Source organism: Oreochromis niloticus, linkage group LG17 (genome assembly GCF_001858045.2).
Source record: "Oreochromis niloticus isolate F11D_XX linkage group LG17, O_niloticus_UMD_NMBU, whole genome shotgun sequence".
NCBI classification, from domain to species: domain Eukaryota; kingdom Metazoa; phylum Chordata; class Actinopteri; order Cichliformes; family Cichlidae; genus Oreochromis; species Oreochromis niloticus.
The window spans coordinates 13,386,868-13,411,089 of NC_031981.2; the positions used below are offsets into that span (position 1 = coordinate 13,386,868).

At 39.8% G+C, this 24,222-nt stretch overlaps 1 protein-coding gene across 1 annotated transcript; it reads left to right on the plus strand.

Annotated features, from left to right (window-relative positions):
* The first annotated feature begins 4,125 nt into the window (after nucleotides 1-4,125).
* dcn (decorin) lies at nucleotides 4,126-24,023 on the plus strand. Its single transcript, NM_001279607.1, is given in 8 exon segments — nucleotides 4,126-4,231; nucleotides 12,121-12,344; nucleotides 17,243-17,355; nucleotides 18,204-18,417; nucleotides 19,660-19,773; nucleotides 19,981-20,074; nucleotides 21,387-21,525; nucleotides 22,961-24,023. Coding segments are annotated over 7 exon segments (1,080 nt in total). The 5' UTR covers nucleotides 4,126-4,231; nucleotides 12,121-12,139; the 3' UTR covers nucleotides 23,162-24,023.
* Nucleotides 24,024-24,222: the final 199 nt, after the last annotated feature.

Below are 24,222 nucleotides of genomic sequence, written 5' to 3' on the forward strand. Positions count from 1 at the left end.
CAAACAAACCTTCACATGCCTGTGTAAAAAAAAAAAATTAAAACATTTTTAATGCCATTGAAATGTCTGGAAATGGTGTTCAAGCAATCTCTGATATGAAGGGAACGAATCCAGCCAGTGGCTTTCTTTAAGACAGAGATCAGCTTTTTTTCTGCCCAGAGAATTACAACTGTGAACGGTTATTATTGTCTTGGAGAAACGCATTGTTCTTTTGTTTTTGGCAAATCCTCTATGATTTAAAAAGAAAAAAAACCCACTGCTGAGGTCACAACTTGGTGCTGAGCATTTGACCTTTCTTTCTGACTCCTCTTTACGAGAGATTATCCTGGCCACTTTCCAATCTCTTTTTTAGACACACATATATAAAGCTATAGGCTACCTGAAATCCCACTTGTAATAGTGTATGTGCTTTCTGCACTCCTCTTCCTTAAACCTGTCTTCTTCCTTCATCTCTTTTTTGACTGCTCTCAGCTTATTCTTACCTCTAAGTCCTATCATTTTTTCTGTCTTCATGAAACTTGTTCTTTTTATTTGCATCTGCCTTTGACTTTAATTAGTGTTTGTAATGCGACCCTCGTTTGAGCCTGCAGAAATATACTGTAGGCTGCCTGAGGGAGGTCGGACTGAGCTACAAGATCCAGCGTTCTATATCAAAGCAGAAGACTTCATCAAAACACCCACCCTGCAAGCATAAGGTCAGAGGTTAAATCTTCTCAACACATCCACATCTCCACAACCGCCACGTGTCACGGCAAAACCACCTTCTGTTTTCCATCATCTTCCAAAGATTGAAGGCCGCAGACAGGTTGTTTAGGGGTTTTTTTCCCCCTGTCTTCATCCAGTTATTGCAATATGTGCCAGGTATGATCTCAGCTTTTGTGCTGGACACCCGATTTTATTCAGTTCCTCACACAATGCTGTAATCTTTCTGGCCTCTGACCTTTTTCCATGCTGGTGTTTGGCTTGTGTCCTTCCTCTCTCCTCTAGTTCAAGTCCCATTAGAGCATAGATCGTGGATTTTAGTTAAGGTCACTATTTTGTACAAAAACTAGAAAAATCATGGTGCTTCTTCCTCCAAAGTACAGTCTTAAGACAAAGAAGGACAATTTCAACACACTTGGGGGCCGCACCATGTGTGGTCTGCCCTTTGCCTTTTGCAGTGAGAGAGTAAGCCAGACAGGATAGAACTTGCTCCTCTGCTATCTGATACTTTTTCACAAGGAAGAGCCGAAGACAAAGAAAAGGCAGAGGAAGAGTGTAGAGCTGAGATGGTGGAACTAAAATGTATCCTCCTAATGTATTTTTGATTAGCTGAGTTTTCACAATACAATAAAGACTTCAACAAAGACAAAAGAAAAGAAGAGGAGAGACATGAATTTGAGAAAAAAGAAAAGTAACAGCTTCAGACCTTCATTTAAGGTCTTCCCAGATGTTCATCTCTGCACTGGCTTATTTTACTTAATAATATATACTCACTTAAAAAAGAACTGGGTAACACCTGAGAAACACCAAATATAGTCGTATGAATAAAAAGAATGTACAGTACAGCCTTGAGTTATGTCTAGATGAACAATTCTAACTAAGTCAATATACAGAAGCAGTGTGTAACAAATCAACATGGTTTACAGTTGGTGTTTGCTCTGATATGCTGTATTTGGTTTTCTGTGCATTATGGCCACACATCTCAACTTCAGTCCCAGAAGTTTTGTGGTTTGTTCAGATGCAACTTTGCAAGCCTAAGCTGGGAAACACTTCTAAACAAGCCACTTCAGCCTTTTTCTAATTGTTTCCAAATGCATTTTAAAGTTTAAAATGCTACCTAAGGTCTGTAGAGTCTGGCAGTCTTATCTAAGATCATTGCTCCCTTCCTCCTTGGGTTTTTGTTAACAAACTTGAATGCTCCAGACCAGCAAACTCCCAAAATTTCTGCTTTGTAGGTGGACTCACTTGCTGATAATCAATTATTCAATTGTATTAAGTTAGCAGCACCTGGCTACTAAATATCCTCTTAATTCCTCCCTTTCATTTTTCCATGGTGCTGTAGTGTACTTGTGTATGCATGAAAACCCAATGGCCGTTTATAAAAAAGCAAGAGAGAAAAAGGTGTGTTTTCCCTTTTAAATGAGAGATGTAAATACATCATCTTAACTTATCTGCACTCTCAGTAAATCAGGTTATGGCACCGGTGAAGCAAGGCCTGGTGCCACAAACTGATTTTGGAGGGAAAGTTGAGATTTCATTATTGCAATCAAAGCAGAAATAACTCTGCAGGAATAAAATTAGTGACATAATGCTTTTATCCATGTTTCATCATTTCCATTCTAAGTACAATAGCTACTTTTATGACCCAGAGTAAATTACTACAAGGAAGCAGATAGAGGCTTGCCAACTGAACACATGGCTGCACATGGAGACATTGGGTAATGCAGAAGTTGAACTTATTGCGACCTTCCTACAGCAGCAAGAGACTTTCTCTAAACACCACATTACTGCCTTTCAGTCATGATTATAAGATGACATCTGCCTCACCTGAAGTTGAAAAACTGAACCCCTCAAGCCCCGATGAGAGCATGCTTTGACTCATCCAATCAAACATGAACAAAGGCAAGATTTAACACAACCTCACTTATTAGAAGTTTTCTTGAACCTGATGGCTGATTTGGTACTCAGTGCTCACCACCCTCTGCCAACGGTCGGTGCATTGCAATCTGGGAACCAATGAGTTCGTCATCTCACTCAACGTTTGGATACTACAACCAGTATTTCAGTGTTTTAGGTGTAGTCAGCAGACATCAAGGCCAAGACTTCACCTTCAGCTGACCATTCTTTGCTTATTAAAGCAATCTGAGAAGCTCAGACCACAATTTTTCAGGTAATTTGGGAAATGTTATATCTCTGTACAGCGATTATTGACTTTGTAACAATTACCCTTCTCATGGTTTTTCCCTTGCAAAGATATTGAGTACTTATCAAGTAAATGGTAAATTATGTAAGGCCTTCTGACTAAGTTTAAGCACTCAAAGTCTTCCTGCAACATATCTCATTATTACAATGGTTTTATTTGTGTCTAAGTGCTTTGTCTAACTTTCACACATGTTCACACTTTGATGGCGTGCATTGGGGCAACTCAGTATTCAGTATATTGCTTGGGGAACACTTTGACATGTGGACTGGAGGATACTGATCTACCGTCTGGGACACAGTCGCCCCTGAAAGAGTGAAATAGCTCAATATCTACTGGTTGGATTTTGTACAGACATTTGGGTTTTGATGCTAGATAAATGCAAGCTAAAATGTCCTTAACCTCAATCTTTCCCCATCCATAACCATAGCAATCGATGGGCTGCTGTGGTAATTTTTTAAAATAACACCATATGAGTTTCGAGGTATTTTTTTTGTTTTTAACAAAAATGTATTTTAAAAATGTAATTAATTTTTTTCTCCAAGGACTAAGATTGGAGGGCTCCTCCTCTATTTTTGTCTGGTAAAGCCCAACAAACCCGGATTCATGACGACAGCCTAAACAAACCTCATTAAGATTTGGGGAAAGGGGTTAAAAAAGAGAAAGAGGTTTGTGTGTGTGTGTGTGTGTGTGTGTGTGTGTGTGTGTGTGTGTGTGTTTGTTTTTCCTGGAGGTAGTCAGTAGAGTTTGAATGAGAATGAATGACAGAGCGTGAAAGAGAGAGAAAAAGAGTTTGTGTGCAGTGTTCTCTGCTGAGCTCCACAGAGGACCTATCATTACCAGATGTCTCAGTAGTTTGCTTCCAGACGAATCCCTGCTCCTTTAATTCGACTCTGCGTCTTTCTCTTTCTATCTTCCCTTCTTTCTTCCTTTCTGTCTGCTCGCCCTCTTTTTCTCTCTCCTTTTTTTCCCCTTCCTCCCTTCTCCATTCCCAGCTGTTTTTGGAGCACACGAGTACGAAGGAAGTTCTCCACCAATTGTTTCGGTCCTGAGAGGAGCTCCGCAGTTGGACCCCTCCCCCTTTCTTTCTCACTCCCCTTTCTCTCCTGCTACTCTTTTCCTCTCTCACCCTCTCTCTCTCCCTCTCTCTCTCTCTCCCCTCCCCTTGTTGTGACAGAGCACACCTGCTTGATCTTGGCTGCATGCGCTCCGAGTCCAATTACCCCATAGGCCCTCTCAGCCACTTCAGTCTCATCCCCCTACTCGACTGGATTTTGGGAGTCAAGCTCATCTCAACCACTTTCTTTGCCTAGCTTCCACTGAGAACAGGTAGGTTAATCTTTTAACTCTGATAAAGGATGAAAATCTGAGAATGAATGAGTGAGCTTAGCTCAAGAACAACAACTTAGGTTTGGCTGTGAACAGATTTGTTTAGTTTGAGAATAGTTTTGAGATAACTCTTCAGATTTTTGTACCATTTAATGTCTTGCTTACACATATAGGGATAAATGAAGAACATCTCTTTATCTGTTATATAAAACTGACATTATTTGCTGATGATGTTATTTTCTAAACATGTGTCTACATGTGAGGCAAGGTGGGTTTAAGTGTGCCTCCTTTCATACTTTATTTTGCATCTGTGTGCATGTGTGTGTTGTATATATTCCAGATTTGTTGCCAAGCCTTGTTCCCACAGCACTCTTGGCTTTGTGATGAGACTTTAATCATTCCCAGTCCAATCTCCATACAGCTCTGAAAGCAGCGACTAGGGAAGGGGGTGTGGTAGTGCTGTTGATACCAGTACCTTGCTCGTCTGCCAAAAATGTATTATTTTGGCCCGTATTTGATCTCAAAGTATCCACCAGTGAGGACTGTGTGAAGTTCTCTCAGTTTACAGTTTTAACTTGCGTTTCTAATTTGTTGGTATTTGTGGCAACTGACCAGAGAAGTGTTTGGCCACTTATTTGTTGACTGTTTAGATGTAACCCATATGTCAGGGGATTATTCAAATGTGTTGTATTTTTACATGGCAGTAGAATCAGATTTGCAATGCTTATGGAAGGATTTAAGAGAGGAGAAGGGGGGAAAACTTGGACTTTCTTTCTTCTTAACTTGGCTAATTCTTTTTGTCATTATTTGCTAACGTCAGTGGAAAAGATTCTGATTTGTTGCCTTCATTTTTCCCTCTCCCTCTTTCCCTCTCTCTTTGTTTAGCTTTCTTTTTCTCTCTTTTTTCCGTTCCCTGTGGCGTATTGGCCAGTCTACAAGTAAATGAGTGGAGAAAAAACTTTGAAACAACAACAGTGAGGATTTCTTTGCGTTTATTCAGCCCATTACTGCATGTCAAGATGTTGATTGCAAAGGTTGTTTCTGGTGCTTCTCACACTTTCCATTTCAGTGACTCATTTCAGCCCATTTTAACCCCAATCCCTTATCTGTCTGCTCCGTGAGCCTGTTTCCTTTCAGTACGTACCTCCTCTGTCCGCCGTGGCATTTGCAACTGTGTTTTCACAGAAGCAGAGCAGCGCCCAAATTGCTAGGGGCAACTTAAAGTGAGAAGAGGAGATGAAAAAGGAGGCGATGAAAAAAAAACCTCTACCTGGCAACACACAGCACCATTAATCCTGTAATGGTACAGCTTCCTCTATCAAAGAGGTCTGAAGACTTCCCGGCAAGCCACCACACAACTCTGAGCTAACTCATTACATCCTTTTTTTGCCAGCAGGGAAAAAACTTAATAAGGCTCAGCTGCACTGAATGACACTGAATGGAATGGAGTAAAACTGGGGAAAACTTAGAAACAACACAGAGAGAAAAATGTCACTTAGAATAGAATCGAAGCCAAAAAGAGGCATACACATTGTGCTAAAATACACCCAGAGCAATAAACGTACTCCTCCAGATCATAGTTTCTTGAGCTAAGCAGCTGTTTAAAGTTTGAACCAGAACCCAGAAATACCAGATTTTAAACTAAAAGCGGGACGGCATTTTTTTCCATTTGGAATTCAGTTGTTTGGGTCAAAAAGAGGAAAAGAACAATGGAACTTGAATGGACATCAGCCTTAAAGTATTTTCCTCCTGTGTGTGTTGGAATACCAGAAAGTTCCACATGTCAGTCCTTCTGGCCAAAGTTAAGGGGTCAGACAGAGAAAGAAAATACCAAAAGCTATGAGAGAAAGGCTTGGGAAGGAAGGAAGAGAGCACAAAATGGGAGGAGGAGATGGAAAGAGAAGAAAGGTGGAGAAGGTTGGGCAGTTTGTCCACGTCTGTACAGCACAGACGTTTGATAATGGGACTGAGGCTGATGGCAGGTTGACAGCTCTTCACATGGAACAGCTGAAATGTGGTTTAACCACTCACTGGCTTTCTCATACTTTGATTCCAAACGCCAGGCAAGGTTTTAAGACCCAAGAAGTTCTTTCAGTTATATTTTTTAGCCTGAAACTTTTAGTTTCTCTATGAAGAAACTGCTTTGAATCATAGTGGTGAAAAACCCTTGGGTTTTTCTTGGAGCCTAAAACATCCCATCATGCAGATATACACGGAAGGAAAGACTGATTTGGCTTTACTCATATTAATTTTAGAGAACTCGTTGGCTCTGACATTGTTTGTTGGCGGTGTCTGTACATATTTTCAGATGTGCATGTTCTCCCTCACAAAATCCCCCAAATATGTATCAGAAATTCGTTGACTGTAACGACCATTGACTTGTTGGGTAACTGCTGATTAAACGTTCTCAGTAATTTTATCATAGTCATCAATCAAACATATGTGTTTGTGCAATCATGTGGGAGGGGGAAACACATTCATTTGCTGATAGGTTAAAGGGGCCACATGTGTTTTAAATGTCCTGTGGCCTTGTAAATACCTTCCAGTGATTCATGGCCTGCAGACACTCTGCTAAGTCAGGAGCAGGCCTGTGGAGAGTTAAGAGCAGAGGAGCGAGGTAGCAGACAAGGGTCGAGAATGGCAGTTAGCGTCTGCTTTATGGTGATTGGTTCATCATGGTTTGATTTGTTCAGATTAAAGCACTATGGTGTTTAAAGCTCGAATCTGTTTCTGTTCTGCTGTTGCACTTTGGTCGATCCTTCCTCTGGTATCTCATTGATTTTCTCAGCTCAGAAGTTTCAATGAAAGGCAGCAACAAAGAGGCGAAAGTGACAAAGCATAGAAGGGAAAATTGCTTTACTCCCTCTTGCAGGCTCTGTTTCCTGTCTGGGATTCATTAGTAATGCTGAGGCCAGTTTTGGGGGAGAGTGGAGGGAGGGAAGGGAGATGAGACAAAAGTTGAAGACAGGAGAACTGACAAGGATGCCACCGCCACAGGAAATGTCAAACCCTTCCACCCCTCCCCCTTTTTTTTCATCAGACATGGACTGATGAATCCCAGGTTTCAGATACGTAAGAAAATATTGTTGAATGGTAACCTTATAGATTAAAGCTTTTCACAGCTGCCCGAGCTTTTCACTTTGCTATACCTAGTTTGATTCTTTGGCCAATGCTTTGAGACGCCTTTGATTATCACTGGAAGCCCTTTAAAAGTCTTTGGAAGTCATTAAACCATCAGTTGTCTCAGTGCAGTGAAATACGACGATTAAAAATTGCTACTACACCAGTATCTTGATCCAAGTGTGTTTCAAATCTCACTATAAAGCCAAACACATTTCTCAAGTTAGGTTCCAATGACTGGCTATATATCACTTCTGCACATGCTAATCTTTGTTTTACTGATGATGACATTTTTTGCAGCCCTGTTTCTCAAACATGCATTTGTTTTTAAAGTGCAAGTGTTTGCTTCATAGCTCAATAACAGGAAACCTTTTGTCTAGCAGCTTTTGCCAATTAGTTTCAGTCCACTTTTTGTCAACAAAGCCTTTCTCATTGTCACCTTCCAAGCTGGCATACAGCCACACCATCAACAATATTCGCCATGTTCCTCGAATAAAGCCACTCTGACCTGAAAGATCAAACAGGGAGGTTTGGAAGATGGTTTAATGCGGTTACTATTTGTTCACACTTTCATGTAAAAAACATTTAATTTGAAATGTAATTTGGAGATTTTACAAACATTTAATTACTGAAAAAAATATATTAAAGTTAGGGTTTTTTGTTTTGTTTTAATAGAAATAAAAGATGTTTTCTGCATTTTAGGAATAAAAAAAGATAAAATTTTCTAGTGTTATATTTGTATCTCCAGCTTGGTGGTGTCCTCTGTAAAACTGGAAGTGATAAAGTGAATCACATTTATCCTGTAACAGAAAGTTGTATCTTCTTAGAGGGAATTAGAAATGCTAACACTGGTGTGATCTGGAGTTTTGCAGGGTCAAGTCATGTTCCTGCATGCTGTTCAGGGCTGACAGCCCTTCGGGTTGTTTGAGAAGCCATATTTCAGATTTGCAGGCCAATCCTTCGGGGCCTGTAGATGCATCTGAGCAGACTGGTAATTAAGGAACCAATGCCTGGGGTGAAGCAGGTTGAATTTTAACTTTTTCATTGTGTCTGTGAGTTTTTAGAGTAAACATTAATGCTTGCAGAAATACTAGTCTATAAATTTCTACACCTCTCAATCCAAAAACGCCTAACTTAATAATGCTAATACCACTTAAAGTTTATTCTGCAGCTATGGTTCCAATTTCTTAGTTAACGTCTCAAACAACAATCTCTGTCTGAAAAGCCTTTAGTTTTATTTTTCTTGGGTTTGTTTCAAATAATTTTACTCTCATCATCAGCAACTCCTAAATCCGAATATAACTCATGAAGTAGTCAGCAGTAAGCTTTGTGTTTGCAGTAATGCTGCAGCGGTTAGAGGCTAACAGAGCTCAGTTTGAGATTGCTCTCATCTCGTTCTTCCTTTTGCATGTCTGGCTTCCATTAAAAGATCCTGAAGTGTTTATGGACACCGTCTGACAGATTGATGACAAGGAAACTGAAATTCTGCACCAGTGAGCATGTTCATGTATATCTAGTTATGTGTTTTTGGCCAGAGGTCAAAGCAGACAGATAAGGTTCAGTAGTCCTTGGTTATGTTTGCCCATTTCTGTTCTGTTCTGTTTAACAAACCTGGTTTTGCTGATTAATTTCAGTTTTCGGCCTCTAAAATGTGCCAGATGTCAGGAGTTTACAATATCAGTAGTTCACTGAAAAGATTGGCAAAGTGGCTTCAAATAGTTAATAGTTAATGCTTTAGCAAATGAATTATCATGCAAAACAGGTCCATCCAATTTGACATAGATACTTTGTTATAGATACTGTGTCAACAGCACAACATGATGTTGGTGATAGTTATTTTGGTAGCATATGATCTAGCATCTACTGGCTCATAATACTAATAATACTGGCCTAGGAGTGCCTTACATCCCAAAATCCAACAAAATTAAAGAACACTGCATTCAATTCTGTAGACGAGGTTTTTTTTGGATTGAATTTTCTGCTTTGATTAGATATGAGAGCCTAACACAGCCAAGATTACGCAGCCCTTGGAAGACTGGAACAACTTGTCCTCTGGATCAGATGTATGCTGAGACCAGAGCTTTTTCATTCAACACATTCAAGTGAAGCAAATGCAACATGTTTTTAAAGCACAGAAAATTGAATCTGGACATTAAACACATGATCATGTGACACAATTCCAGTTTCTAATTTCCAGCCTATAGAATCAGCTGCTTTGTTTTGGGGGGTTTTCAGGTTTTTGCACTTCATAGCAAAACAAGGAAAGTTAAGAGGCAGAGACGAACCTATCGAACTTGATTCCCCTCTGAATGGATGTGATTTCAAGCTTGGTCACACTGTATGCAAGCACTGTAACCACTGGACTGAAGCTGTACAGTGTGTCAAAGCGGTGGCTGTTTTGTGGACAGAGACTATAATTACTGCTCATGTTGAGAGTCACTTTGAGCCGTGATCCCCATGACCCAACATAACCTTAACCAGGATTTGCACTACGTCAGCACTCACTTTCTCTCCCATTCTTACAAACACGCTCTTAAAAGCTTACAAAATAGTTTAAGCAACAAATCTAGTATTTCGTTGTGACATGCCTAATAATAGAGTAGAAAAAGTACTAAAGTGCAAAAAAAAAAACAATGTAGGCACCTGTGTTAACACACATTAAAACAAACTTTTTGTTTCATCCACACTTGAGAAGACCTTAACATGAACCCAGTCACCAAAAAAAACCCCCAATAAAATAAACATATGGGCCATTAACATCCTATGTGTGCTCAGAGGACATATAAGCCAACCTTGGAGTCCCTTTTAACCCTGGCCAGCTGATGGTTTTTGTTAAGTTTCATCATCCTGGTCATGATGCTCAGGTCAAGGTCGGCTGCAGACCAGCAGCTCCAAAATTGTTTGTTAGCAGCTGTGGCTCAAAAGCGCCCTTCAATTATTGTGGCACCACGAGGGAAGGAGGAACGTTTGGCTTTAAGCCTGACAAGCAGATTGCTGGGTCTTTGAGACTCTGCATGCATATGTGTGTGTGTGCGGTTATCTTTAGAAATAGAAAAAAAAAGGAAGTAGGATTCTCCCATCAACTCCACTTGTACTGTAGATATAGACCCATACAGAAGATGAAGTGTTCGACAAGCAAACGATCATTATAACTCATTAAATATGATATACAGCTGCAACCATGAAATTTCTTGTCATGCATCTTCTTTGAATTACTGTAAAATCCCAAGCAGCTGTTAGCTAAAATGGTTATGTAAAACAGAAACAGGTGCATATGAATATGAAACATGCTTAATGAAAAGGTAAAAATGAATGGAAAATGAACCTGTGGAGGTAATCCAGGACTTCTTTGATGCTACATACTGGAACCAGAGTACTTGGTTCCCCTCATGGACAGGATATTAACAGTTTTGCTGGCAGCATCACAGAACACATTAAATTTTGTGACCACACTATCTCACCAAACAGGATTGCATTTTGATTTATAAACAATCCTTTGGTCATCGAAAGAAATGCTTAATGAAAAGATGCAAGTCTTCATGTCTAGGGATAGGGTGGAGCTGAAGGTTAAGCTGAGAAAATGCAAGCGCTCATAGAGGAGGAACGTGGAGGCCAAAATCAGAAACTCTGCCAAAGCACAACAGACAGACGACCAGTGGGCAGGCTGGAGAAAGCAAATGAATTAGTCTTGGGCCACTTGATGCTGCACATGAAAACATCTCTTGCTTCTCTGTAGTTTGCATATAGACCAAATCTGGTATATGCTGCAGAAAGCATACTCCCATCTAGATAGCAACACGATCACCTTCTTTGATTTTCCAAGTGAATTTATCATGAGAAGATACAGGAAATGTCAGTAGACTACCTGACAGGCAGGACTCAGTGTGAGATCTGGTAGTGCTCTGTCTGAATCGGTGATACAGTATGAAAGAGACTATATTGTCTCCTGTTCCTGTTCACCTTGTACACCTCATAATTTCAGCAAAGTTTTCAGTACAACCTACAGAAATACTGACAATTCTGCAGTGGTTTGCTGTATTGGTGATACAGGAGGAGAAGCACGGAGCATTACTGGATGTTTTTTCTAGAGTGGACTGGGAGGTATCATCGTGTGAATATGAAAGGCTACGTGGGCCATGCTTATGCTGGGATAGGATGTTGATGTGGTGTAGGTGTAAAAGTACCCAGGGATCCACATGGATAACACAAAGGCTCTATGTAAGAAGGGGATAAGTGGATAACTTTCTCTTACAGACTGAAACTTGGGTGCCAAAAGGACAGATAAAGGAAGTCTTTCATTTCATTTGTATTGTATATCTCATTCTTTAAATGTTAAGCCTTCTCTACTTCCGGCAGTAACAGTAGAAATGCAAACTTGACCAAGGCCACATAAATGCTTACACTTCGGCTGTAACATAATGTAAAAAAAAAATTTAAAAAAAAATGAAAATAAAAACAGATTATTTTATATGATTGTTGTTTTTAACAGTATCTAGTTAGGGAACCCTCAGTGGGATCACTCTCACTAATCTCTTTAAATTAAAGTGTTTAAACGTCTTGTCCATGCCCTCTACCCCTCACCTTACCTGTTCCTCTCTTGACTTCTACATTTCTTTTTCTTATAAACTGCATTCTTTTGTCTACTTTTGACTTATTGCAGCATTCAACAGCATTCAATTCGACAGAATTTGGTATTTTCAAAACTTATTTTCAAAACTAAATGACTATATTCAAAGTGTATCCACCCAAAACTTTCTGTGTCATTTCAGGCTCCTTACTATCAGCACTATGAGGTCTGCCTGTCTCTCTCTGCTCCTGGTCACCGCCTGCTGGGCTCTGCCCTTTCGCCAGTCTGGCTTCTTAGACTTCATGATGGAGGATGAGGGGTCAGGGGACCCTGTTACTGAGTCCCCATTGCCCCCAGTGATTGGAGGCCCTAAATGCCCCTTCAGATGCCAGTGCCACTTGCGTGTGATCCAGTGCTCTGACCTCGGTAAGGCAATACACTTCCCAGTGGTGGTTTATATGGTTGTGTAAACTTGTTTTCTAGCACTGATTAAACAAAATGAGAATTATCCATGGTTAAAGTCCAAAATCTACAAGTTTCAGTATATATGGACAAACAGAACTCCATCACCTGTAAAGATATGTTTTGCACGTGTCTTTTTGGTTTGCTTGAGCACAGCTAACATCTATTTTAGGGCCTAATTCCTAAAAATTTGTAAGAAGAAATGTATTTTTTGAATCATTAAGCTTCTTCTGTTTTCTTCATTCAGTCCTTCATTTGCAGTCCTGCTCTAGACTCAAAATGCCTGAGCTAGTTCCACTGTACCATTCATGGCATTACATTTTTTAACTCTTTCCCACTCAGACACCTACTAGGGGTAACCAAAGCTTCTCTTTTCTGATGTGAGAGGTTTCTGTCATATTTCAGGCCTGGTTCCAAAAAAAGATTGGGTGAGCATCAGGTAGTGAGGGTGATTTCTCCCTGTACAGTTCACTAGGGCTACCCTTGGAAAAACCTTGGAAGAATCTATTCTATTAGTCGGCAAACCACATCTTAATTTATATATATTGAGGTGTGAAAACTCATCATTAAGAATACTGGGGAGATCACCAAATGTTCTTTATGGGGGAAGGAGTTAAGAGCCTGAAAGAAGTCACTTGCTTTTCCACCCAAACCCAAAGGGTCATTGGAAGGGTGTATTGTGTTACTCATGCACAGTCCTCCAGAGAACTTGACACCAGTTTTGATACATTAAATGCTTCCAGATGCTGCAAGTCGTATTTCATTTCCTGTAACAACAAGATTATCTTCTTTTTCTGGATAACAGCTTTTCTTTAATCGCAGCGGAGATTAAAGGTTAACCTGGACTTCATAAATATATTCTAGTACCTTAAATCAACCAAAAAGTGCTTCTATAAGTTTACATGGTTTATTTACCAAGGTTAGAACTACTATTAGTTGGGTTTTTTCATTCATCACAGTCACAACAATTTACTCAATAGTCATCTTCTTTGTTTGGACCTCATCTGCCCTGTTTGTCTAATCTCATGTATGGCATACACAAAAGGTTCAGTCATCTTTCAAAATCCACCACACAAAAGTCCCTGACCTCATTTATATTTGGTTATTACATAAAAGTGCTTGACTAGGCAGTTCGGTTTGACAATTCTTTGGCCCTGTTTTTGTTTGGAAAGTATGAGCCTCAAGGAGGAGGAGGACAGGGAGGAGTGTCACTAATGGAGGATACTAGGATGAGGGTTAGACAGACATCGCTTAAACAAACAAAAGATGTTTCAGATTCTGGAAAAGAAGCATAAGGAGACGGGCAAACAAATACGAGCAGGTGACTCAAACGGTTAAGTGACAGAGAGGCAGTCACAAACACAGACGGTCAGAGAGACCAGTTCCATTATGTCATTACTCCAAGAGGGGCAGTGAGCAGCAGCACTTTCCCCAAAGATGCAACTCTAGTCTCCACTCTTGCATCAGCACTATTTTTCCAGATCCCCCATCTGCTCCGCAGATCTGCTGGCATGTCCACAACAGACATTCAAATGCTCAGATACACACACACACAGGAATAAACATTGCATGTGTTCGGACACACACAGGTCTGGCCATAAAACGTCTGAAAGAACTCAGAGATTTGGATTTTTCTCAGTGAGGCTGATTGCTGCTGGCACGATGACAGTTAAAACATTCAGGGGGAAAACCGGTGTAAGGGTCAAAAGTTGTGATTATATCTGTGAGAAAGAGGTTTTGCTGACAGGCTGCAGAACAGCTTTTCTTTTTCCATTACAAGTACTAAAATGGCGCAATCCCCCATTAAACCTGTAAAGCTAGATGTCTTTGAAAATAAATGACGGTATAAAGTGAGCAACCTGAGCATCACACCCTTCTGAACAACCCAAAAAAGTCCCAAACTTCCCAAGAGCCATTTGGTTCTGTGACAACTCATCCTTCCCAGAAACAGTTCCAGACAACGACAGGAAATTTCATAAATGGTGTCATTAATCCTTTGTAAGGCTCCAAATTAGTCCAGTCTACTCCGAAGCAATCATGCACTTGAGATTGTAATCACTTTGATTTAAAACTGAGTGATTAGTGAAGTGAGGACAAGACTCGAAGCCCAGTTTTTTCTTGCTTATTTCCCGATGGCTAACAGATGAAAACTGAGAAATGAAACATGGTATTCAGTTAATTTATGCTTGCTGAAATTTTAAACATATTTTAACATTAGACATTTGCTTTTGTGTAATGAGGCGTTTTTCTTTCAAGCTTTGCATTCGCAGTACATTTGACAGCTTGGCTACAGTTCATTAACCACATGAGGTTAAGGCTTAGAGAAAGATCCGAGACCCTCCAGTAACCACCTGTTTCTAGGGGAAAATGTTTATTCCCAAGCTAGTTGACCAAAACTTCCTTGTTTTGGAACTCGCTTTGGTCGCTTTGGTCGCTAACCACTCATAGTATGAATGGAGGTAATAAAGTTGTCTACTGGCCGGCTACTGTCCAAGCTGTAGTGAAACTGTGAAAACTAACCAGAAATGAAGACTGTTTGCCTTCAAAGTTAAAGCTGCAACTTTTGAAATGTTTTGGCTGCAGTGCCGAGGCTCAGATTTTATTTTTAAGGCAGCTAGGCAGCGAGTATTTGCAGACAAACATGAAAAACTACAGACAACCGTGCCAACTCATTTCACCCACGAGAAAGCCAGCAACCTTCAGGAATCACTACTAACCAGTCCAGGGATACAGATTTGTCCCTAGCAACCAGTGGTTGTATCACATACCAAAGGGTGGACAGCTCTCCAACAAAGAGTGCATGACATTACATGGGGAACATTAATTAAGCCAAACTTCGTGTCCAGAAAACAACACATTTGTTGGGCCTTATGGAGTTCGTATTCAGGTCATTTGTGGCTCAACTAGTTTGAATCACATCAGATTGCATGATTATTGCACAACGCCCTTTATCTTGGATGTTTTTGAGTTTCTTGCAAGATTTTTTTTTTTTATTTCCACACAAAAGACGTCAAATCATTATTCACACTCAAATAGAAAACATTAAGTTTTTAAGTGAAATATTTTGAAGGGGTGGTTTATACAGATTTTGACACTCCTATGATTAAAAAAATGAATCTGCTCCGTGTTTAACCATTTATTTTGTTGGATAGTCAGCACCACATGTTCCACCCATTTTTCTTCTAATACCCCAGTTACATGGAGTACTTATTAAGCTGTATTTGTCACCAGATAGTTGACTGTAAATTGTAATAAACAGTGTCTAGCTGAGGCAGATGACAGATGTTGGAAACTAGGTTAAGGCCATATTTTTCAGCAGTTGTCATTTGCCTGACATATTAATATATATGGCGTATTTTTTTGCTTCTATTAGAAACCACAAACACATCCACTTGAAAGTTTTTCCAGCTTGTCTTCCACAAAAGTGGTGCTTTTACAATAGAGGCATCAAAAAATGAGATTTAGGAAGCAGAGATATTTTGACTTTTTGCAAAAGAATAATAAAAGGTGCGTGTGTAAGACTAGAGGTGTACAGTGCAGTGCTGTAATGATGACCACAAACTGGTGTGTTAATGTGTCGTGCACTGCCAAGTTGGAAAAGCTGACAGAAAAATAAACCTAGCAGGAAATAATGTTTGGGTGAGCCAAAGAGAAGTAGTCACAAACTATTGAGCCAAAATTTGTCAAGACATACGTGTGGAGTGGAGAAACAGAGTGTAACCTTTTCTGTTAAACAGTTTATTCTACGCCTCTTCCTCTCAAATGTAAACTGCCCATTAGGAATCTCGCCGTATGTTTTTTGTATCACCACAGAAGCATAAAAATCTCCTAGGTGTCTTCATTCAACTTTTTTGAAAACTGTCTTTCACATCAGATGCCTTTTTTTTATTTGCTCATGACGTGCCGCACTAAAGTCCAAGCAAAATGATTTCATGTGACCTCAGTGTCCAGGTATGCTGTTGCATTAATGCCAAAGGAAATTTGTTTCAAGGTTCATTTCCACCGTGTGTGCCTCGCAGCACATCAAATAGTTTTTCTGTCCCTTTGGAATGTCTGTTCTTGAGATCTTAAAGCACCCAAAAGAATTCAAAGCACCGTCCTGCAATGTTATATATTCCCAAGTCAGTATGCGACAAACATCATGGAGAAGCTTTATTCGGTAAGACTGCAAGGCACAAAAACTTTACTCAATCAGCCACAAACACACAACAGTTATCACATGTGGATTCGTAAGTTCAAAGGAGCTAAAATGAAATGTGTGAAACTGTGAAAAATTAGTTTTTCTTGGCTGTTCAAATTAAAAACAAATAATCGAAACAGCTACAACTGTCTTTGTTTATTGCTTTGAAAAAAACGAAATAAACTTTCCGAATCAACCACACTATCACAAAAAACTGAGTGATGCTCAAAAACTATGTTTTTCACTATCAATCTGATTATTTTTACTGGATGATTTAAAAATCCACATGTGTTACATGACAAAAAAAACCCCAGGATGAAGACCAATAACTCAAAACACCAAATTCAAACATCTGCGTCCAAACTGTCTTTCCTGCAGCTCATGCTGAGCACACATTGCCTCTGGCAACAACACAAAGTTCCACAAATACACACTACGCATTTTCACACAGTCGGACAAAGGCGGACAGAAACCAGGGAAGAAAAGCGAGTAACCATTTTGTATCCATTTCCTCTTGGGGTCAGAGCCTGGTTAACCTCTCAGCACCTGAACCACCACTGTCACCGCCTTACTTCAAACTCCACCATCCATCATTCGGATGGATTTATTGCACTTGTATGCTGCTGACTGTCATAACCACACATGCAGTTAATCAGGTTCTTATTGAAATCGCCTCCTTTAGGCCTGAAGGCCGTCCCTGAGGATATTCCAGATGACACCACCCTGCTGGACCTGCAGAACAACAAGATCACTGAGATCAAGGAAAATGACTTCAAGAACCTTAAAGGACTACACGTAAGAGATAATTCGCTTCCGTAGGGTCGCGTGCCCATGAACTATTTGTTATTCCCAATGTTATACAATGTCTGAAGTTATGTAACTATAAAACTCACCACAGCCGCCTTTCAACATGAAACCTTGATTATCTTGTATTAAATCAATTTTTTGATGTTGGATAGATCCTCCACCTCCATAAAGCACCACCTCCATTTCCCTATACAAATAGTAAAAACCAGGACTGCCCCTCTCACAGTCCCCCAGTGCATGGAAAGTATTATCCCTATAGGCCTCACAGCCTTACACCTCTGAACTCTCATAGCTTTCCTTCTCGCAATAAATGCCTCAGTCTGACAGCCAGAGCTGTTTCCAATGTAATGTAACTGGCCTCACAAGGGGATTGGTCCACATACCACATATTGCTTCATGTCTGCTCCAAGAGAGGGCAACAGCAGGAGTGAGATTCCTCTAAAAAATGCATTAGGAATAACGCCCACCACCACAACATCTGCTGGGTTCAAAATATCTTTTGTTTTTGTTGCAGTTTTATTCGGAAAGTACGATTTTTTTTCACAGTCCTATGGTGCATATAGCCATGAATGTTTCTCAGTGGAAAAACTAGAAGCCACCAAGGTGTAAAGTTTCAAATAAAAGTTCAAATTCCATAATAACGAATATCAAACAGTGATCTGGATGTGAAACGCTGCTGCTGTATTTTCTACACTGAAATGTTGCAGTCAATGCCTTGAACTCATCATTTCATGCATTTTTTAATTAACTATAACACTGTTATAGACACTAGGCAACAATAATAACATTTTACAGTCAAGAATATCATCTTATTTCCCTTGTATTCCCTCTTACAGGCTCTGATCCTCGTGAACAACAAACTCACTATCATCCACCCCAAGGCCTTCAGCCCTCTGACCAAGCTGCAGCGCCTGTACCTGTCAAAGAACTTGCTAAAGGAAATGCCCGCTAACATGCCAAAGAGCCTGCAGGAGCTTCGCATCCATGAGAATGAGATCACCAAGATTAAAAAGGCCTCCTTCCAGGGCATGTCCCATGTCATCGTCATGGGTATGAAAATTTACTGATGTAGTTACTAAATTATATTTATAGATATTCTTTTGCTCTTCCCTCAAGTAATTACATACAGAGGAATAGCTAGCAGGTCTGATTTTCATTTGAAAAGAAGAAAACTTGCTCATGTAAACACATCCAGTATGCAGCTGGTGGCTTGACGGCCCCTGGGAAGGTTGATTTTATGTTTTTGTGTGTGATGATGTCCCCCAGACTTTGGTGACCTGTTAATGTATTCTGTTGTGTCTTAAAATACGACCCCCACTTCGTTTGCTGAAATGTACAGTTTACCCCCAAATCAAATGTGCATATTTGGGCAATGAGCTATACTGCTGTTTATCCATCTAGATTGTTTTGCTATGAGTTGATCCAAATTTTGGAGATAGTGTCTCCATTCTTCTGAATATTCTCTGCACAAGGATCTGTGCTTTTCCCTTGGCTCGGCTGTAATGTTAGCTGATTCCACGCTTGTGCAACTTTCATACATCAAATTGCAAAGTTGTTCAGCATAGTGAAGCCTACAAGAAAGATAAGGCAGAGCCCCTAAACCGCATACCATCATACAAATGTAACAAAACTCCCTGTGTTCTCCTAAAATACTAACACATCTTCCCAATTTGGTGTGACTCTTTCCCAATCATATATGCAGAAAATGATGAGCTTACAGTTTTTATCGCTTAGAATTTGGTGTTTAGGTTCAATTATCAATTCTTCTGCCGTAATAATAACAATTTCAAACTTAAGTTGTTTGATTAAAATGTACTGGAACACTAAAAGGCAGGTGTTGTTTATCTTCACTACATTTGCAAGATTGCAGAGATTTTTACTACTGAAATCTCCAAATCTGGGCAACTAACACCAAAACAAAAATGCCTAAATTCAATTTTGCTGTGAATTGTCCCATTAATTTCCTCCTCACTTTGATAACTCATATCTAACTCATAAAATTCCCTGTCCCACAAATAAAGTATCAGTGTGTCACTGATTAAACTAAAGCCAGTTTGTGGATTCAATCAGCTGAAATACAGTGAAAGTGTTATGAGAATGATGCTCCCTCTGTGACAAACCAGGAAATCTGGCATGGAGAAAGATGACTGTGCAAACAAAACTATTCTCTTGCCCAACAACAACAAAACTATTTCATAAGTCAGCCCTTGTTGTTCCCGTAACATATCCAGGGAGGAACATTTCTCTTTTTTTGTCATGTGTCCTCAATTCCATCTTTTTTTTTTTTTTTAGAGCTTGGATCCAATCCTCTGAAGACTGCAGGAATTGAGGCCGGTGCTTTTGCTGACCTGAAAAGGGTGTCTTACATTCGCATTGCAGACACTAACATCACAGAGGTCCCCAAAGGTATTGCTCTCATCTATTACCACAAATAACTCCTGGGTTTAGTGTAAAAAGAAAAGAAAGAAGGAATACTGCTGCATATTCCTAGACTAGAAATATCCACTTCTTGCTTTTTTTTTCTGTCAAAGAAGATTGAAGAACTCATAGAAGTTGCTACCACTTATTACCACTTGGTTTTTGATGTGCATCTATTGTCTTGTGGGTTCACAGGTCTGCCCAGCTCTCTCTCTGAGCTTCACCTGGATGGAAACAAAATCACCAAGCTGACAGCTGATAGGCTCAAAGGCATGAAGAACCTGGCAAAGTAATATGAATATGTTTATCATTTTAAACTGTGATTTCCTTTGCATTTTGAGCTTTAAAGTGAGTGCAGGTGGGACCACTTCTTCGATGCAGTATTAACCACTTGCAACTGCATGGCTGCGAGTAGTTGTAACACACTGGTTTAATGCTTTATGCTTAGAAAAAAGGAGAAAAACAGGACTATCCAGAGTCCTAAATTTTAAAAAAAAATGCAGATGCCCAAATGGATTTAAGAGTAGAACACTGGCACATATTTACGTGTAAGAGGGAAAAAGTTTATTGTGGGGTTTGTAATTGAATGATAATTAAGCTGAGGGTGCCTGCAGTCGCTTGCAGACAGGCTGGAGTGCAGTCAGAAGGGAGCCGAGTGAGTGGGGCACTCACTCTCCTATGGTTTGGAGTTGGTTGAGTTTTGCTAGCTAGGTTTTTCTGCAACACATAAAGAAGAACAGTCTGGGGAGGTTCACTGGAGACTGAAGTAAGCCTCTTAAGACAAGCACTTTTTTCCATTAATCCTAAGTCATCTGAATTTGTCAGCTTCAGGTCTGAGTGTGCACATTTTGTCACATTTCTCACATTTCTCTGCAGTCACTTTTGCATCATTGCCCCTCCCTTTAGGCAGCTTTTTTCTGATTGGTTGCCACTCACAAATAGAAGGTTTGAACAGCTGGTGGGCGTGGCTCCTGTGAGTGCAGCTCTATTCCTGACATGAGTACTACATCAAGAATATCTGCTATCCCTGATATCATACAGAGCTACCAGACATTTGTAGAGCAGGCTGAGGTCTAAGCTTGTGGCTCATAATTTATGAAAATGTACCTTTCTGAATGAGTTACCTTTTTGAATTGTGTTTCCACTCTTTGGTTTGGCTTGTTGACCTGGAAAACTAGCTGCAGTGTTACTGTTTAAGCAATTTTCTGTCTAGCAAAACCTAAAGCCTAAACAGTGGTTTCTGGATAATCAAAATAAATGGTTTGCTCGTAAATTTGAATAGAACGTGTTTATAAGATCACTGCTCAGATTATGCCAGGGATGGCATACCAAACCAGAACAAAGAACGCTTTGATGCAGACGTTGAGTGAAGAGGAGCATAAGATGCTTTTTGTTTTCCATTCTCTCATAATGAAGTAATTGAGTGGGAGATTCTGGGCTCTGCAGCAGGTGTGGATATTTTCCTGTGTGCGCATTTCCTCTGGTAAATCTCTCTCACTTCCTTTCAGCTCATTTTATTAGCTGTTGAGGACTTTGGAGTGAATGTCACTGGCTTAGTTTGCAATTTACTACTTTTTTCTACTTCCTGATTTTTCTTGCAGGCTGGGTCTGAGTTACAATCAGATCAGCTCTGTGGAAAACGGCACATTGGCTAACGCACCCCACCTGCGAGAGCTGCACCTTGACAACAATGCTCTGACCAGCGTTCCTCCTGGCCTGCCCGACCATAAGTACATCCAGGTACATACTCATCTGATTAACGTTAGGATTATGGCACTTCTTGTGTTAACAATCCAGTTTTCAATACACATCTTAATCAAAGGAAGGTTGTTATTGCAACCACTTATTTCCAGCACTGTAGTTGTGTTTCTCATTTTCTTATGGTTTGATCACACACAGCTCCTTTTCTCTGATGTAAACCATGCTGAAAAAGTTTACTTTGCTGCATTTTTTTCATTTGGGTTGTTTAGATTAACAATGCTCGATTACAAGTCAGCCAAGACTTTCATAACTCAAGTCATATGGATTCATTTTTTGTTTGTTTATTGACTGTTGGTAGCATACACTGATACAGATCTGGAAAGTAGGGAGAAAGTAGACGGGCCATTTAACGTTTAGTTTGGCACTTTGATATGTCAAACAGTGGAACTACTGCTTCGATCTTATCTCAGAAGGCTCCTTCATGTAAGGTAATTCCCTGAATTTCTCAATAGATCAAAAAGTATTAGATTACAAAATACCTTTTTCTGTGAATGTTGTCAAGAGCAAACATCCCAGACTTTTGGAAGAAATGAACCAGATTGTTGATATAACTTTCAAAATTTGCAAACTATGCCCAGTCTGCACAAATCTTTTACTTCCAGCACAGATTGGGACATTCTCTGAGTCAAAAAGGATATTGTGTGATTCATCTGCAATTCCTGTTCCTGGACATCCCACGCAAGTCTGTGGAGAGCCTAAAGTAGCATGGCAATAATTAAATGACAATCAGATACAGTATGAGAAGAAGAAACTTGCAGAGGCAGCAGCAACTGTAAGCATGCTGGAGCACATTAAATAGCACACCCTCTATGAGATTTACCAATAGAATGAGCAGATATGTATCAGCCGATGTGGACTGATAGAAGTTGCATAACAGAAGGTTTTATTGCAACTGTAAGAATATCTACACTGCAATATTTAGGATGTTTTTTACATAAAGAAACAAAGAAAGGTGGACAACAATATTGTTTTTAGTGAAACCAGATGTTTAGAAAAGGTACCACATACAAAGAAATTATTTATAGAAGTCTCTTTCATGCTTTTTGTTCTGTCTTTTGACTTTTCCATTGTATATGATGACATATTTAGCACGGTGACTCTGAAGTCTGTAATTAACATTATATTGTTATGCTACTTTCCCGCCTTTGCTCCTAGAGCCTAGCAGCTTTGTCATTTTCCTGAGTTCTCCATATTTTTCACACACCACTTGATTATCATGTATGCAGGCCTTTTCTCCACTGTTTTTAGTTAAACATTCTGAAGAGAGAAGGAAAATCAGCCTGGCTTGGTTGTTGCTATCATTCATTTTGAGACATATTATTTTCCTCTTAATCTGCTTTATTCTGGAAAAGCCAAATTATTGCCATGCACGTTCGGTGACCGAATGTTGTTATTATTTTAATCCCTGCTCTAGGTGGTCTACCTTCATGCCAACAAGATTGCTGCTGTGGGAACAGAGGACTTCTGTCCTCCCGGCTTCAACACCAAGAAGGCCATGTACTCTGGCATCAGCCTGTTCAGCAACCCCGTGCCTTACTGGGAAGTTCAGCCAGTCACCTTCCGCTGTGTCTTTGACCGCTCCGCTATCCAGCTCGGCAACTACAGGAAGAAGTAGAGCGTCCTACATGCCACTGCAAGGAAGTGTGTGTTTGTAAATGAGTGTGTGAGAGTTTTGTATGTGTGAGTGTTTGACAACAGCCCCACAACACTGACTCCCTACCAACACTGCCTTTCCACAAATGATGATACAGTTAATTCGCATACTCATTTCAAAACTCTGTGGACCTCAAACACAACATATCAGATTCAATATTCTGCTTCAAGGTTTGTGCAACGATAGTACCCACAGCTTACTGCAAATACTAGCACACTACGGTGACGCTCTCGTGCACAGGGCACATCATTCACGGGACCAGTTACGCAAGCATTAACATTGCATATATGATCACATACGTGCTGTAACATATTAATGTGTATAATATGTGCAATTTATTCAGTGGACAACAAATTAAAAGATGAATCCAAACCAAAAAACAACAACAAAAAAATCTCACTCAGTGGAAATCTCAATTTAATCACCTTTTAGACCTTTAGCATTGTATGAATTAGCTGGCCTGTAGAGCAGGCAGCAATGGGTTAACTTGTGTTTTACAATACCTTTAACAACCGGTATACTAGAATGTAGTAGATATTGCCTGTGTACTAGGAATAGAATTCAAAGTGTAACATTACCAAGCTGCAGTTCAAGAACACAGAGTGTCTATTTGTATTGTACTCAATCCAAGTAGAGCTAAAAGCAGCAGTGATTTCATTCGCTTTGTGATATCTTGTGCTTCCTTCCATGTTGCTTTAGCTCTGGATCTTTTTATATATTTCTCCGTCACATTCCATCTCCTGTTCTGCTCCAAGTGTGTGCTTCCCATAAAACAAGGTGAAAATAGCTTGTTAAATGTAGAATAAATCATATATGTTTTAAACAGAAGCCATGCCCAAAGATTTATATGCATGCTCTTAATTTTTCATTTCAACTTGAACCTGATGCTTTCTTTATTGTCGTGTTAATGCGTTTATGTATCTACTTCATGTTTACCTTCCCTTTATTTTTATTTTTTATTCTTTTTGTTGGAAGTTGGAGGGTCTATGTAGACTGGCATGCCCACAGCAACCATATTGGTG